Here is a 17,500-nt window from a genome sequence, read left to right as displayed (position 1 = left end):
GAGTCTTAACTCCAAAATTAGGGAGTTGGGAAGAAACTTGTGTGGTATTTTTCTAAGTAATTGGATGAAGTCAGTAAAGGTTGGCCCGCATGCTTGAGACAAGTGGCAGCTACTCTTAGGCTGATTGATTGAAGAATCTCGGAAATGAACCTTAGGTCAAGCGACTACTGTGTTTGTACCCCACGCTGTGTCCTCTCTCCTTGAAAATAAGGGGCACCATTGGATTTTCTCCAGCAGATTAGCAAAAAAATAGCCTCAGAAGGAAAGGCCTGACAACCAATGTCATAGTAAAGGAACTATTTATTGACAGAACTGCATTTGCACCCTTCTCTTTCAAGTCTATCCGAGGCTGGAGTCTGCTGCCCGATACAAGTCGGCTGCGCTGTCCGTGTTGGCCTTCATGCGCGCTGCCAGGCGGGAGTCCCTCTGTCCGCTGGAAGTGTCCTCCAGGCTGAAGAGGTCCTCCAGTAAGGAAAGGCACCAGCTCTGCCGCAGCAGCCAGGCTAGCCTCTTCCTCCTGCAACACACGAGACAATGCTGGGGCTGCAGGCTCTTGCTGAACAGTGCTACATCGGACAGGGCCGGGGGAAAGCAGTGCAACGGACAAGCCAGTTGCATCTCCACGCAGGAAAGGGAGCTGACGAAGGAGGGGCTGCCAGAGTGGAACAGGGGCAAAGACGCGCTGCCGGGGGAAGCTGAGCGCTCCACAGGGCCTGTTGGCACTAGAGCGCTAGGGGAGCCAAGCAAAGCGGGCAACCGGCAAGAAAAGGAGTGTCGTCCCCTGCGCTTCCTCGTTCTCACACCTCACCTCCACCCACTGCTCCTTCCCAGTGCCCTGGACCTGCCTCCAGAGCCCTGCCCCTCGTCAGCCTCTACTCCCTCTTTACAGCTCTCTGCTCCCAGCCACCACCAACCCCCTGCCGCAGCCACATGTGCCGGCTGACACATCCCCAGCTGCAAGCAGGTTTCAACCCAAAGGTGGGCTTAGTTCCCATGACTGCGCAGGGCGGGAAGGAGTGTGGCACTCAGTCGGTGCCTCTTCTACCCGTCCATCACTGCCTGAGGCCTCGGTCCTGCTCAAGGCTATGCATCAGGTTAGGTGTGGCCTCAAGTCTCGGCAGGTCTGGGCCCTGGTGCCAGGGACCAGGTAGGAATCGGCTTGTCCTCCCCTGGCTTCTCAGTTCTGCTTCTCACCGGTCCTCCTGCGGAAGGGAGGAGGCTCTTCTGGCAACATAAGCGTCCCATGGCAACTTTTCCACCTGAGACTTCAGAAAGGCTCCGATGCAGGTGCGGGGAAACTGCCTGTTGAGCAGGCTCAAAGCCTCTCTGATCATTTGCTCAGCCAGCTTCGTGCATTGCAATCGACAGCAAACCTGCTCAGGAAAAGAGAAACACTCTGATCTGCTCTCGTTGCCCGAGAGACTGCAGGAGTGTGTCGGTGGCTGGAGATGCCAGGGATATCCCCTACAATTGGGGAAGGCATCCAGCTCTGTCTCCGAGGAGATCCCTCCAGGCCTCCCCGTCTCTTTACCTCCCCTTTGAGGCTGAAGAAGGTGGCCTCGTCAAAGCGGGCTATCACCCTCGCTTTCTTCTTTAAGGAGTTCCTCAGGACCTCCGCTTCGTTCAGCTTCACGAGGGCCTGTGCACAAGCACACAGAGAGCAGGTGAGCATGGGTGCAGAGCCCTCAGCCAGCCTTGTCCTCCCCCACTGCCGCTGGCATCTGTCTTAAGAGGGCCTGTTTCTCCCCTTGTGCCGCCCGCCCACACACTCTCACACCGGCTCAGAGCACAGGCACCAGGGATCCTTCCGACCGCCTCCCTGCTAATGCCCCTCGTGCTAAGGGCACGGTGGCCTGTGTCTCTTGCCGCAGAAGAGGCAAACCGGAGGAAAAAGTCAGGGTCCGACCCCAGCATTGCCCTTCCAAGGCCTTCTTGAGGCATGTCCTATTGCAACGGCAAAGGTGCCCTGCCCAGAGCCAGGCGACCGAGAGGACTCCATGCACAGTGGGGACTGGCAAGCGCGGCAACTCACCATGTAGCTGTTGGAGACATGCAGGTAGGCAGCCACACACTCCAGAAGATAGTAAAAGGCTCTGGCAGCATCACCCATTGCCAGGTAGTGGCGAGCCAAAGGCACAAGCACCGACTCCACGATGGCTTTGCATTCACATGAGCACGCACCGTGGTGCTTCCCGTTGGTCGTGCTGGGCAGCTCAATTGTCTGTTCGCCCTTTGCCAGAACTCGCTCGGCCACACTAGTCAGAGGAGAGTTCCCAGGGGAAGAAGAGAGCAAAGAAGACACAGGCATCACCTAGGCTGCTCTTTCTCCCCACAGAGACGGCATCCAAAGCCCTTTGTTGCAAGCAGAGCACGAGGCCACGGGCAGGCGTGACTCCTACAGGTGCTCCTTAGGCAGCGGGAGCAAGACCAGCTGGGCTTTCTCTCACCTCCCACAGGCAAACCACCCGACTCCCTGCGGTGGCTTTGCCCCTGCAGATTTTGCAGCGCTACTCTGTAAGAACTGGAAAGCAAGGCCTGCTCCAGTGTAGCGGGAAGATCCCCTGAGCCCACAGCCTTCCTCAAGCACTCGCTCATTCCGTGGCCATCTCCTCCCAGCTCCCTCCCCACAGAAAGCCTCTTCCCTACAGTAGAGGTACCACCGGCAGCCAAATGCCAGCGCTTCCTTTGTCTCCTCTGGAGACCCTGAGCCCACTGCCTTCAAAAAGAACCAAAACCTTGCCTGCTCACCCAAAGTTCTCCTCCATGAAGTCCTGCTCTGCTGCAGCATCTGGAAAGAAAACAGGGGTTAGACACCTCCTCACGTTGCCCAGGGTCAGAGCTGCTCCCCCTCTCCCAGCAGGCTTGCAAGGACCCTTGCAAGGCTCCTGACACATTGAGGAAATTCTGCAGTGCTTGTCCTCAGCTCTTGGGCTCATCCCTAGCAGACCTACTCCCACCCGATCCCCAACACACACCCCTGGGCTCCTGCAGGGCCCGTGCTGCGCAGCATACCCCTGGTGGTGTGGGTCCTATCCCTCCTCAGCTCTTCTCCGGCGAGCACCAAGGCCTCCCAGCTGTGCGAGTCGCCCATGTCAGCGGGGTCCTGACAGCTCTCTCCCTCCTGGGTGCTGGGGACGGCCAAGCGGTGGAAGGCAACAAAGTCCCCTTGGTTGCAGCTCTTGCATTTGTGTGCATGCCGCTCCAGGAATACAGTACACTTGCGGTGCAAGTCAACCCGCTGTCTCTCAGGCCACAGCTCATAGGCAGCCTCCCGCAGCAGCAGGACACAGAAGGCCAGGACGCCAGACTGCCGCTCCATGGTCCTCGTGCTTGCAGAGGGCCTCTGCACACCTGCAAGGCAAAGGGCCTTTGCATCAGACTGCGCAGGAGCCCAGGCTTGGGGCCATCCCTGCCAGAGCACAAAAGTCTTGCCCTGCTGTGTGTCCTTGGCCACGAAGCAGCGCTGCTGCACACCAAGCCTTGCGGCACAGGGAGAAAGGGCCCAGCTTGCCTCGCTCATGCTAGCACAGCCCTGGGCACACAGTGCTCAGCTGCGCTCCAGGCAGGAGCTGGGCATGTTGCCACCAGCTAAAGCAAGCCCCGGCCAGCGCTTTCTCCCTGCTCTTGGCAAGGCAGTCCCACCCTCCTGAGCTTCCCTCTGCGCCACAGCAGAATCAAACCTGGCTAAAAGCCTGTCAAAGCCCCGGGGCACTCCGGAGGGCATCTTTGATCTGGATGCTGCAGGCGGCTGGGTGAAGATGTGAGGGACTCCACACGCCCTCCCATACCTGCGCTACAAGCAGCAAGTGCTTGCAGGCAGGGCAGCAGAGGCACTTGGGACGGCTGGTGGGAGCTGCCCTCCAGTGCAAAGCTAGTGTGCTTTGAGATGGACTTGTGAGGTCTTTGCACAGCCCGTCCCAAACAGCCATGCCTGCCTGAGCTCCAGCCACCCATCACAGGGCGGGAAGCTCACCATATGCCACGGAGCCCCACCAGGACAGAGCCGGCAGCTCCCTTGTCCACCTTACTGCTACCACGTACCGCTGTGGGCCTGCTGAGGGGTGGCTGGCCTCTCGGAAGGATCCCGCACATCTTCTGGCACCTCTGTGTTTTTCAGCCACTTGAGGATGTTGTCGCTCACCAGCATGTCCAGCAAGAAAATCATCCGGTACCTGAGGCCAGCAGGAAGGATGTGCCGCAGCAGCTGGGTGGTAAACACTGGCCCGATGACAGCCGCAAACTTCAAAACTGTCCGCTTCAGTGGCTTTAACCGATCCAGCTGAATCAGCGCAAGCTCTGTCAAAAAGAAGCAACACGTCTCTCTGGCCTGTTCCCCACGCTGAGGCTGGAGAGGCTGCAAAGTTTCAACACATGAAACAGGGTAGACTTTGGCCTCCTCTCCTCGGGACTGCACCTGCTGGGCAATCTCAAGCCAGGGTTGGCCTCTTCCATATGGCTCCACTCCCGTTGGAATCGCAGGCCACAAGGCCTGAGGAAAATGCTCAAAGGAACGCTCCCCCACCAAGGGTGGGGAGGGCAGGACCCAGCAGGTACCTGCATCCCATCATGCGCCCTACCAGATCTGGAGTAGGTTTTTGCCCAACGGAGCACACAGAGAACTTTCCCCACCTCACAGGTGGACTCAGAACTTAACTTGCCCAGGCAATACTATTCCTTTCTTTTGGCTTGCTTGGTTTTCTTTTTTTTGACAAAATGAGTGATTAGGAGGAATACTTTAGCATGACAGTTCTTCAAGGGTCGTACAAATGGCTATGGCTAGAGAGGAGGGACACTCATCGACAGCTCCCCCATCCAGCTCCCCTGGCTACGGAGGGATTTCCATGCCCATCCACCAAAAAAACCCCAATGGATTTGCTTTGGATGAAGGGCCTTGAGACCAGCGTTAGCTGGGGAACTTAAAAGGAGAATAGCAAAGTAGAGGCCACCTTCAAAGTTGAGACAGAGGCAAGTCAAAGATTTTTCCCAGCAAAGGATTTGTTTCTGTGAGAAAAGGGAGCCCCTTCAGTGTTGCACCAATACCCTTTTCTCTCCTACCTGCTGATGGAAAGCAGCCAGCAGGCTCACAGCTGGTCCACAGCCATGACAGGGAAGCGGCTGCCCGCAGCCCCAGGCCCGTTTCTGCTTGGACAGGAGCCACCTTCCCAGCAGAGCCCCCGCGCTGAGAGGGGGACTCTGCAGCGCACACATGCCCAGCCTCCCTCTAGCCGATGGCCCGCGAAGATGCCCCGCTCAGCCACGAGCCGGCAGACCGGCGCTCGGCCCCTCACCTTTCACGGTGGCGGGCAGCATAGTATTCTCCAGGTTCACGTCTGGTCTCATGATGCAGACCCTGCCATCATTCTCTGCGCTGCAGATCAAAGCTGCTGCGAGGGATGAAGCCTCGACTGCAGATGCTGGGTGGAGCAGGAGAGCACGAGTAAGACATTTTGCAAAGTCACTTGCAGCTTGCAAACATTTCAGAATTCATCTGAGATGGGACCAGTCCCACCTTACATGGTCCAGTGCAGGCGCACTGACCTGCCTGCGCTGAACGTGGTCATTAAGCAGAGAAAAGCAGTTTCCACTGCAAGAGTTTCTTTGCACAGCCCTCCCAAAGGTGTTCTGCCTTCAGACCACCTTTCCCAAACAGTCCTCCGGTCAAAGCTTCCAGAATTCCCCGGGGGCGACCGAATGCTCGGGCACAGAAAGTGGCAGCACTGCTGCCTTCACCAGCGCTCCCTCCACAGCCAGGGAAATTGCCGATGAGAATGCAAAATGTAGCGTCGACCCTGGCTCTTCCCAAGGCCAAAGCACTCTGCTGGCATTGCTCTCTCGGATGGCATTACCACCCTTTTCTTCTGTTACCAGCACCCTTGTGGGGCTTTATGCTTTTGGATTCAAGTGCCCTGGGCCTGTCCCTCACCTCAAGCTAGGGTTTGTTCTTAGATGAGCTGGCCTTTGGCCAAGGTAAATTACGCACCCATTAGAATGCCTAAGGAACACCAGAAACGCATGTGCTCTGGAACAATTTCCCCTGTGTTTGAGCCACACAAGCTCTGCCCCAAGAATTTAGGCCCCTCCAAAACACCAGAACTCGCTAGCCCCTGCTTTGGCTGTGCCAACAGCAAGGCATGCAGGAGCCCACGCCTCCACCAGACCAAGTTCAGCCCTGCTGCAAGATCCGACTCTGCCCAGATCCATGGGGGAACGGTGGAGCAAGACTGTGCCGCGGAGAAGGCGCCACAGCGACTCGGTAGGCGCAGCAAAGGTGCTTACTGATCAGGCTCTCCCAGTTGTCCTTTGCTTTTTCACCCTGCCCCTGGGTGTGGAACAGGAGCATGTTGTTGCAGCAAAGGCAGCGCAGCAGCTCCTCGCAGTAATATGGGATCCCCGAGCTTCTTTGGATCAGGAAGCTGCACAGGAGCAGACCAAGCAGTGACCAGCACAAGGAAAGGAAGGAGAAACACAATTCAGGTGGGTGGCGAGTCACTCAGGCAGAACAGGGTAGCCCGCACCGTCGTCACAGCTACACCTCCCTTTGGAAAGGGACGGTCCTCCCGCTGGCCGGGCCTTTTGGGCCCCCTGAGCCTCCAGCCTTCACTCAAGTCCGTGGGAAAAGAATTGCGGACAATGCCCAAAGCACAGAGCAGCGAGCCCTGCCTGTCCTCTCCTCAGGAGCCTAGATCCTCTCTGGCAGCAGGGTGGACCTCTGCCCCCGGGACTCTGCCTCCCTTCCTCCCTGCGCAACAGCGAAGGGCTGACACCTCCCACGCTCGGTGTCTAGGGAGTCGCCCACTCTCAGCTCACCCCTGCCAGCATGAGGCATAACTAGCAACCCACGTGCGCTACTGGCTAGAGTCAGTGATGCTTCTCGCGGCCCTGCGCTCCCTCTCCTGGGGGACTCGTCCCCCACCGTGCTCTGCAGAGGTTCAAGCCCTCGGGAAGAGCTCACCTGCCTCCAACTTACCTCGCTAGCTCCCTGGGGATGCTGACCACTCCAAGGTCCTGGCAGACTTTCTGCACCACAGATGAAGCTTTCAGCTCATCCAGGTGCAGATAGGTGACTTTCTGGGACGTTGTGTTGTCTGCTGCGGCTTTGCAAAACCTCTCTGTTGTGGCGTAGCCCGGAGCTAAGCTCATGACCATGAAGAGGGAGACGTTTCTGAGCACGGGTGACAGGATGCTCCAGGAGGCACGGTCGATGAAATGGGCATTGTCGATGACAAATATGCCAAATTCTCCTCCAATGGTCTGAAAGAAATTGGTTGTTCTGAGAGGAATCTGCTGGATCCTCAGGTGTCTTCCGGGGGAGGAGATTTAGCCTCTGTCTCTTGAGAGGATGCTCTCAAGTCTCTCCCCAAGCCCTTCCCTGCTCAGAAGCTTACCGACTCCTCATTTCTTTGAGACTTGAGGGTCACACCTAACATCACTTGCCCTGCAGAAGGAGGGAGCTTGGGCAAAGGAGACGCAGAAGACATTGTTCCTCCTCCAGGGCACGCTTTACAGGAGGATAGTTATTGGGTGTGTTTGTGGGGCTGCGGAGGGGCGTGGCGTTGAGGACTTTCTCAGGCCCAAAAGGGCCATGACTCAGGCACGTGGTCCTCCCGCCTGCTCACACTGCTGTGGTACAGAGCCCGCAGCCTACAAGCTTGTTTTCCTTCTCTGGTGCAGGAGGAGGGAAGGAGAAATGCTCACCTTCTCCAGCACTTTGGCCCAAGTCGAGTGCAATTCCATTTTTCTTTGATTTGCACGCATCTCGCGAACCTTGTCCGAAACGGGAAACTGGAGTCCGAAACGGAAAAGCAGAGTCAGGGAGAAACGTCGCTCCAGCCTTGGCACATCCACCCACCATGCAAGACTGCAGAGCGCACCGCCTCTGCTGGCCTCAGCACCGAGCCTCTCCCCAAGAGGGGCAGGAAGCCACGGTGGGGACTCCTCCTGGAGCCCAAAGCAAAGGCCCTCTGCTGAGGGTCTCTGGCAGAGCTGGGGCGTGCGGGTGGGATGAAGAGATGCGTCTCTGGCTGTGGGAATCTTGGGCTGGCTGGAGCACACCACTCCTGCAGTGGTGATCTCAGCACGAGGTCAGAGACAGCCTCTCTCCAATGCCACTTCCAGGGTGCAGAACAAGGTACCAAGCACTGCCAGGGACAGCGTGGGACACAAACTCCCCACAGACGGGGAGCCCCCCGGGCTCAGCAATGGGAAAGGTGTGCCATCACCCCCACGATTCCCACCCCTGAGATAAGGCAGCCTTCCCATGCAACGTCAGAGACCAAGCAAAGCTCAGGAGAAGACCTTCTCCCGAGCCAGACAGGCCTCTGGCTCTCACCTCGACAAGGAAAATGTCATTGAGGAGGCAATAGCTGCTCTCTTCGATTGTCCCTTGGAGCTTGGTCTTCAGCACGCACTGCCTCTCACTGCAGGAGTCGCAGTCCTGGAGGCCCAGGGCCCTGGCCATCAGCGTGCGGATGGCAGAGAAGGGCTGCCTCACGTTGACCTCGAGCAGTTCCATGGCAACCACCCTGCCGTGCAAAAGCAAAAGGCACTGAGATGCCACACGGCCCGACCCTTCTGAGACAAAAGGGGTGGAGATGCCCTTTGCAGCGAGCTCTTCAGCCACCCAGCTCAAAGCGCTTCCCAGAGAAGGCCAAGCTTTTCACTCCTCCCACGAGAAAGGGCAGAGAGGGCCAGTTGCTGCCAAGCCACTGGGAGAGCCGGGCCCAGACCCTGTGTCTCCGCAGCGCCGGCCCAGCTCTCGCTACATGGCCCCTGCAGAGGAACTCATGGGGCTAAGAGGCAAGGATGGAGCAAGTGTGAGTTTGCCTTTGGGCTCCCGACCCTAGCAGTCTGCCTGCCAGAGCCCAGGAAGGCTTTGCTGCCCACATGCTCCTTCTGGGAAACAGGCAGAGGGCAAGCAGGCCTTCTGAGACAGGCCACCCTGCTGTCCGTTGGGTCTGCCCTCAGATGAAAAGCACTGAGCAGGGGCTCTTTCCTTCCCTCAGCGCCTGGCCCAGAGGTGCAGGAGGAAAAGCTGTGGCTCAAGAAGCCACCTCCAACTCCCCAAAGAGGCAGAGGCGGGAGCAGAGCACGCAGGTGCTCCTAGGGAGTGTCTCCAGGAGGCTTCCTCGGGAGGCTGCAGTCCCAGGGCCAGGGGCACTGGCAGAGGGGCTGCAGTGTTCCATGGCTGTCAGGGGACGGGCAGGGGTAGTGTCCCAAAGCTACAGGTCGAAAAGCTGTACCTGTGACCAGCATCCTGGCCTAAATAGGCCAGTTCCGTAAGCAAGCGGCTCTTGCCGGAGCCCGCCGTGCCCTCAAATGCCAGGATGTTCCTTTCTCCTAAGTCCCTGTAGGCTTTCAAGCAGCTGACAAAGAGGTCCATCTCCTGCTTCCGACCTGTGAACACAAGCAAGAAAATGAGCTGCTGGGGCCTGCTGAAAAGACGTGCCTTTTGTGGGCACCCTCCACGGCAGCTTCCCCCCCCCCGCCACTGTTCTCACTTTTACCATTCCGACTCTCTTCCCCATCCCACTGTGGGGAGCCAGCGGCTCTGTGGGGCGGAGCTGCCTGCCGGGATTAACCCATAACAGCACCCAAAACATCGGGCAAGACACTGAGTGATTAAAGGCATCTCTTGTGTCCTGACACTTCCATGACTACGCTCAGGTGCTGCTAAGAAAGGAACGCTGAGGAGTCAAAGGGGGAGAACCCACCGCCAAAACTCTCCGTCAGTCTGGCACAAGGAAATCTCTTTCCTGATCCCAAAGATGGGGATCAATGCCACAGTTGAAAGCATCCTTTGTACCAGGTCTGGAGCATGGCAAGGAGCACCAGGCGCCTCACCTTGCTTTCCACCCATAAGAGATCAACCGAGTAGGGACCAAGACAGGCGGCACGTGCTTAGGGCCGCTGCAGGCAACACCATCCCTGGTCAAAGCCTCTCTCTTTCCAGCGGGGCACTAAAAGTTACCAAGAGGAAGAACCAGGGGTTCAGAAGAGCAAGGCGTTCTCCACCTACCCAGCAAGGGGACGTACTCTGACCTCTTCTTGGAAAGGCCCATGCCAAATATGCTAGAAGCAGGGGAAAACAAAACACAAGTCAGTTAGCTGGTGAGGAGCCAGGGGACACAGAGAAGTAGCCTTGCCTGGTGGCGACGGATGTGCTTCTCGGGTACCTGCTTTTCTTTCCAGCAGCGTGTTATCCTGTGCACACTCCAACCAGCCAAAGTTCAAGCTGACACGCTAGGACAGCTTCAAGCATAAAGAAGCCCAACGGCCATGGCGGGACAGGAGAACATCTCAAGAGTCCCTCACCAGAGGCCAAACCCAGAGAACTTGGAGGCACGTGAAAGAAGCAGAGGTGTGCTCTTGGCTAACAGACAGCTTTACCACGTTGGCCAAAACCACCAGGGGCCAAATCCTGCCCCAGAGGAAGAACTGAGATTTCAGCAGAAAGACATGAGGAAGGGTGTCCCGATGGTCCACGTTTCCCCGTGGGGATCAGAGTGGCGCAAAGCTGCCTGCTCGGAAGCAGCTGGGACGAGCGCCTCTTTGGGTCAGCATTACCAGGGCACAAGGTGGACAAGCACAGCGTGGAAAGCCCAGGCAAAAGCCATCTGGACAGAGCCTGCAAGGCCAGCTTGCGTCTGCCAAGAGAGACAAACCTTCCCCAATCCTGTGCTTTCCCTTCCCGCTCTCTCAGCAGCAGAAGACAGCGGGGGAGAGAGGCAAAACGCCTGCCACGCCAGAGCTGCCGACCATCTCAGCCACAGGGAAGGGAGACCAGCTTGGTCTCTCTCTGCAGAACTGCCCTTTGCTGGCCAAGGCTGCACCACCCTTGGTGCCACCACCCCCTCATGCAGCCCTCTCAGAGGACACTCACCTCTCCTTGGTCATGCCCACATATTGATAGACAGTGCCAGGCTGGCGAATGCCTTTCATCTCTCGCTCCGGCAGCTCCTTGAAGTAGTAAGGGGGCAGCCCAGAGGCGGCGTAGGTAGCTGCATCACAGGACACCAGCCCAGGGTAGTGCACCATCATCCGGGCTGCCAAGTTCACCTTCTGGCCGATGACTGCCAGAGAGAGAGCACGTGTTAGAGACAGGGAGCACGCCTTGATGGAACTGTGCCACCAGCCCTGCCACACCCTTCCAGGCCCATGGCTGCCTCACCTCCAGCACAGGCCAGCCCCCCCGCAGGCTCAGCAGAACCCAGGGGAGCAGCCGCCCACAGAGCCCATTCTCCCGCCCTGGGCCTGGACCGGCGCCACCGGGGCGTTGCTGACCGACTGCTGGGCAAGCCCTCTCCCAGCCCACCTTCCTCTTCCAGACTGCTGTGCTTAAGCAGGCCCACGCCAGCCTGCCGCGCCTCAGACACACGCCTCCTACCTGTGTATTCATGCCTCAGAGGGTGGCCGATGATTCCGCAGAACACCGTCCCGCTGGTAACTGCCACAGACACTGCCCTGGCACACAGGGAAAGAGTGGGCCTTCAGCAGCGCCCCAGGCGCAGTCCTGCCCTCCCAGACACATCCCTTCCCGCACCTGCCCTGGGCCCTCTCCTGGGCCATCAGCTGCCCTGCCCTGCAAGCATGGGTCTCGGGGACGTGGAGACTCAGGGCGCAACATCCACGGGTTGCAAGGGACAAGGGACAGGGGCAGAGCACATGCAGGGCCACAGCCCTCTCCTGAGCAGAGAGGGAGGGAAGGCGGCGCCCACAAGGTCACCGCCTGCCATGACAGCAGCTTGAGACCAGGAGGCTGGGCCCCATCCCTGTTCATGGGCCAGTCGCCCAGAAGGGCCTGCCTCTGGCGCCAAGGAGCCTCTTGCCCTTGCGAGGGCTTGTTCCAGCGCCATGGCCAGCAAGCTGTGCTTGCAGGGACTCCGCCTGGCTGCCATGGGCTAAGCCCAGGGGTTGCCTGCCGCCTCTGCGGGCACTGCCTCCTTCCTCCAGGGACAAGGGAGGGCAAGCTAGAAGACACGTCTCTTTCCGGTGAGCCCACTTGCACCGTCCCAGGCAGCATGCAGCCCCCCACCCCCACCACACACTCACTCTGTTTCATCGAGCATGGTGGAGCATGAGTTGAGGATCTGAATAGCACTCTGCAAGGCGTGAGTGCTCTCGTAGGGCAGCTTTTTTCCAGCGAGTCCAAACACACAGAGGAAGGTGCAGCCCTGCCAAGGACAGATGCAGCACATCTTGCTAATATGCCGAAGAGGGAGTCCCTCCCTCCTTCTCACTGGCCACCTTCTCAGGGCTGGGGGAGATGATTGTTCCCCCACACTCACTTTATCACACAGGAGGACTTTGTTGATCTCGCCATTGTGAGGATAGAGGATTTCCAGCATCATCCTGCTGGCATTGTTGAGGGTCTCGGCGAGAGAAGCTATTTTGATATCTGCACGAAGCTGCAGCTGGATGAAGAGGATGGTGACAGGCCGTAGCTCAGAGAACAGGTCCAGTGGCACTCTGTCATCAAGCTGGAAGGCAAGAGCACGATGGCTTCACCAGCCTGCTCTCCTGGGGTCTTACTGCCCACCCCAGACAGCGAGGGAGAGCAGGCGTCCTGGCAATAGCAGGGACTGCAGAGGAAGGGCTAAATCCTCCTCTCGGTGCAAATGGCAGGCAGGCTGCCCAACCGCCGGCAGGCAGTTACCAAATCATAACACTAACGACAAAGGAGAGAAAGGTGCTCCGCTAACACCCCATCTTGGGACAGGTACAGGCATGAGGGGAGACCCTCGGGGATGCTCTAGGGACTTCAGTGGAATCTCCCCTTTATCCCACCCTCATGGCCCCAGCACACCCAGAACCACACCCACGGAAAAGACAAGTCCGCCTCCCGCCACCCATGTCTCTCTGAGGACAAAGCCAACAATGGTGCAGCACAGGTGGCCCTCAGCTCTGTCCCCCCGCCTTGTCGTCTCAGGGTGCGTTTTCTTTTCTTTCTCTGTTCCCGTGAGAACTCCGTCTCTGCAGTGCACCACTTATGCCCTCCAAAAATGCAGCCCCCAGCAGCGGTGGCCTTGCCGTACCTTCCTGAGAGCAACTTCTGGGATGTACTTCCTAAGCACCTCCTCCGCATTAGGATCATCAGGCAAGACAAGAGCAGGACTCATGGTGCCTGAGGAGAGAAAATGCAGGTGGTCCCTGGGAGGATGGGACTACGAGCTGTTGCAAAGCGGGGGATGGCACAAGAAACGGGGGAGAAAGCGTCTTCTGCCTTTGCTCATGCTGCCACCTCCAGATGCTCAGGGACGAGCTGTCCCCTGGAAGGAGGAGGCAGCAGCAGCCACTGCCCCAGCTGATGCACAGGAGGCCCAAAAGCAGGAGTGCTAACTGAAAGGGGGAAGAGGGAGGAGGTGGTCCCTCTCTGGCCCCTGAAGCAGCCAGGCCCAACCTGTCTGGCATTTCACAGAACAAGGTGAAGTGGGCACTCACCTTCCCTTTCCGAGCGGTGGCTCATTGGGTCTTGCACAAGGTTGTGTAAAACATCTTGGCATTCTGACCAAGGCATCTCATCCATGCCCGTAACCTGAAGACACACAGAATGAAAGCACTGCCACTGGCCTCCCCAGGAGTCCCAGGGGACAGAGCCTGCCCTCCACCCTTGCTGCCTGGAAAAGGGGAGAACAAGCCTGCCTGGATGGATGGGACAGCGGTCTTCCTCAGGAGTACCGGAGCTGGGCAGGCATTATCCAAGCATCCCCCAGATGTCAACAACAGCTCCATGTCCCACAGAGGACATTGCCCACATTGGCAAAAACCCTTCCCATGCCTCCCGACCCCTCAAACCAAGCAAGCACAGCCCACAGTTTTCCCTGAGATGGAAGGACTAGAGCTTCAGCTGCCTGCCCGCTTTCCAAGCTACAACTCTCCCCATTCAGCTCCTCGGCCTTCTGACATCTCCCTCCTTCATGGCCAGGGCCGGCTCCTCAGAATGGCTCAAGAGGCCGTCCCATGTGCCTACCTTCACAGCTCTTTCGCCTGACAGACGCCTTTTCCTGAGCCGGTGCTGCTCACAACGCTCCCAGGAGGTGGCGGAGAGGATAACATCACCTGCACCTGCAAGCTGTTCAGCCTCACGGACTTCAGCCAGGGAATGGCCACCAATGCAGAAGTACTGCTGACTCTCGTTGCCGAAAACGATGAGGCTCATGGGCCCTGCAGTGATCCCTGGTGAGGGAGCGAGGGAGAAGCAGAACTGACACAGGGAACATTTGCAACTCTACAGCCCCCAGCACCTCAGCTGTTCAGAAGCTAATCGGAGGCCCAGCAGGGAGACGGGCAGTATGGAGAGCAACAGCACCCTCCGTCCCACGCGGGGGGATATGGACACAGCTCCCTGAAACGCCTGTCTCGAAATAGACAAAGGCAGTCGACATACACAACATGTTGAGAGTGCTGGGCGTCTCACCCAGCTGCCTGCACCAGAAGACCAGCAAACCAGTGGGCTTGATCACCGCCTGCTCCCTCTACATGCAGGTGAGTTGTAGCTGTCTGCTTGAGAAAACACCACAGCCTGCCAAAGCCCTTCTCACAGCCGTACGCAAAGCAGCGCCCCTTTGCTCTTTGTGAAAGGCAGGGGAGAACCCAGCAGGGGAAAGGATGCAAAGCTACCCCCACCTGAAAAAATGAAAATACAATAATCACCTCCCGCAGACATCTGTGCTAAAACACACATTCAAAGACCCTAATCCTTGATCTGACACCCGCTCTACCTTTAAGCTGCCTCTGCATCTGCAGACACAGACGCACGCAAACACAGCAGTACCCGCTCTGACTACCGTTTGCCCCTTCAATGCTCCCACGAGATGCTTTCCTTTGGCACTCGCCCCAGTAGGGATTCCCGTGTTCCCTGCTGGTGAGAAGCACCCTGTTGCACGAGAGAGTGCCATGGATCTGCATCTGGCCCAGCGCCCATACCTATCTTCAGTTGGACCGTCTGACCCACGTCCGTGTTACGCTTCCCATACTTCTTCCGGATCTGCTGGGTACATTGCAGCACCAGGCTGATGGTCTTAGCCAGCTCCTGGGGTGCTGTTCTCCACAGCACCAGCACAGCATCTCCTGGGAAAGGGACGGGAAGGCAAAGGCTCTGCTGACACAGGTGGCAGGTGTCCCTGCTCAGTGGCAGGGACAGCAGAAATCAGCCCACGTGCGGAGGAAGATGGGCTTGTGGGTGGCTGCCACAAGAGGCAAAGGCAGCAGATCAGTGCACGTGGGCATTGTCGTCCAAAGAACATACCAGCAAACTTCAGGATGTCTCCTCCAAAAATCAGGATCTCTGTGGACAGAGGGAAGGAAAGGGAAAGTTAGGTGGAACTACTTCTTCCAGAACCCACAGACCACGCCCCTCTGCCCGGAGAGGAGCAGCCAGGCCAGGGTGTACCATGGGGCACAGCTCAGGAAAGCACCACTCCGGCCTCTCTCCCAGGCTCACAGTGGCCACAGCCCTGGTACCTGCAGAGCAGGCAGGGAGGCAGGGCCTCAAGATGCCCCCAAATCTCACAAAGGTGGAGGCTAGAAGGGACCTCTGGGGTCCATCTGTTTCGACACCGCTGCTCAAGAAGGGCGGCACAGAGCCAGCTGCCCAGGACAGTGGCTAGGTCATTTTGGAGGAGCTCTAAGGAGGGAGACTCCACAACCTCCCTGGGCAACCTGCACCAGTGCTCAGTCACCCTCACAGTCAGGAAGTGTTTCCTGACTTAAAGGGGGAACTTCCTGTGTTTCAGTGCATGCCCATGGCGTGGCCTCTGGTCCAGACACTGGGCACCACCGGGAAGAGCCTGGCTCTGGCCTCTTTGCAGCCTCCCTTCAGGTTTTAGGAACATTACTCAGATCCCCCATGAGCCTTCTCTTCGCAAGGCTACACAGTCCCAGCTCTCTCAGCCTTTCCTCACAGCAGACATGCTCCAGACCCTTCATCATCTTTGAGGACTCTCCTGCTTTGCTCTACAAGCACTGCCAAAGGGGTGGCTACAATGTGCTCACGCTCAGCTCAGAAGGGTCAAGGTTTTTCCTCTGAAAAGGGGCTCGTGGGGGGCTCACACACACACACACACAAAGACATGTCTGAGACAGCATCCTCAGGTCCCTCGCATGCTGGCACTCGCTGGATGCCCTCAGCCTGCTCTGGGCCCTAAGGCAGCACTGAGCCGGCTGCTCATGCTAGAGGCACAGAGGGGGCTGCTGAGAAAGCGGGTGCCTCCTCAGCCACAGTGGGGAGCAGACGGGACCCGCACTGCTCCTGAGCCACCAGTAGACCCTGGCTGTTCTCCCTGGTCCTCACAGAAAGCCCCAGCCCTTGCAAGGAGGCAGGACAGGGCTGCCCAGCCCGTCTGCCTGCACTTTCCCTGAGCCGCCCCACAGCCCCACGCCAGAGAGTCCTGCAGCATGACACTTACCCTCCAAAATGTCACACAGGTAGGAATTGAGGGTTTGCGCCAGCTCAGCAGTGCCTCTGTGGGCGCCGCTCCTCTCAATGAATTTCTCTGTCAAAGCAGTGAAACCTGTAAGGGGGACACCTAGAAATCAGGAAACGCCAATGTGGGCCAAAGGACCTGGCAGCCAGTTCCACGCTGTCCAGCCCGAGAGCCTGTAGGTGACACCTTCCCATGCCCGGCTCAGTGCTGCTGGCAGCAGTGGTTGACCGCCCAAGATAACCCATCATGCGCTCTGTGGGCGTCCCAGCAGAAGACTTCAGCAGTGACAAGATGGCCACTCTGTCTGAGGGGCAGGGGCAGGCCTCCAAAGGGCCTGTGCGTCCGTGGTTGCTCCTCGCTGCTCACCCCACCTGAGATATCCGCAAAGAGCAGCACTCCGTGCACAGTCTGAGTGGCACTTCTCACAAGGAAGCCGTCACCAAGGAGAGCGGGGAGGAGAGCTGCTGCTTTCTGCAGGTCTGAGTGGCAGTAGGTCCTCTCCCAGGCAGAAGCCATCGTCAGCGCCCTGTGGCACACAGGCTTCCTCCAGAGAAGACGGCCAGGCCCAGCTGGCAGGAGGACGAGCACCTCACTGCACAGTGCGAGCCACACAGTGAGCCCTGGGCCCTTGTGCGGGACGACTGGCCCTCGGCCCTCACGGGGGTGGTCACAATCACCTGGCAGTGGCCTCCTGGCTAGGTCATCGCTTACCCAGCAGCTGACCTCCCGTGTCACAATCAGCTGGCAGGGACATCCTCCGTGTGTCACCGCCTGCTACCCAGCTGCTACCGTTACCCAGGCTCCCTCCTCGGCACTGAGCCCCTGCCTCGGAGGCGGCCAGCGCCACCCCACTCCTCTGAGGACAGGGCCGCAGGGAGGCTCAGGCAGCGACCTCTTGCTCGCTTTGCAGCTGCTTCCCCTGTATCAGGGACCAGCTGCCTCCGGCGCAGAGAGCTCTTTGCTAGCCCTGGTCCTTCCCTCTGCAGCTACACAGCTTGTTGCCATCTTCCCATGAAGCTCACTCCCTTCTTGCTCCCTTGCTCCCTCCCCAAGCCCCCAGCTGCCCCACCTCTGACAGC

At 58.4% G+C, this 17,500-nt stretch overlaps 1 protein-coding gene across 1 annotated transcript; it reads right to left on the bottom strand.

The window, feature by feature from the left end:
- Nucleotides 1-339: 339 nt before the first annotated feature.
- On the bottom strand, nucleotides 340-16,937 carry LOC309682461 (adenylate cyclase type 10-like; the record flags this gene model as incomplete). The annotated part of the gene is made up of 25 exons (XM_082496552.1): nucleotides 340-517; nucleotides 1,195-1,373; nucleotides 1,532-1,639; nucleotides 2,033-2,255; nucleotides 2,749-2,788; nucleotides 3,013-3,351; nucleotides 4,042-4,296; nucleotides 5,289-5,414; nucleotides 6,277-6,413; nucleotides 6,968-7,251; nucleotides 7,696-7,782; nucleotides 8,330-8,522; nucleotides 9,240-9,393; nucleotides 10,016-10,068; nucleotides 10,880-11,069; nucleotides 11,312-11,460; nucleotides 12,049-12,170; nucleotides 12,285-12,476; nucleotides 13,032-13,120; nucleotides 13,438-13,531; nucleotides 13,967-14,172; nucleotides 14,923-15,066; nucleotides 15,245-15,283; nucleotides 16,404-16,508; nucleotides 16,793-16,937. 25 exons carry the CDS (start codon nucleotides 16,935-16,937, stop codon nucleotides 340-342), a joined length of 3,831 nt encoding a protein of 1,276 aa, XP_082352678.1.
- Nucleotides 16,938-17,500: the final 563 nt, after the last annotated feature.

This window comes from Vanellus vanellus (genome assembly GCF_965231255.1).
Source record: "Vanellus vanellus genome assembly, chromosome: 29".
Classification (NCBI taxonomy): Eukaryota; Metazoa; Chordata; class Aves; order Charadriiformes; family Charadriidae; genus Vanellus; species Vanellus vanellus.
Note: the sequence above shows the minus strand (reverse complement) of the source record. Positions and strands in the feature narration are given on the sequence as shown.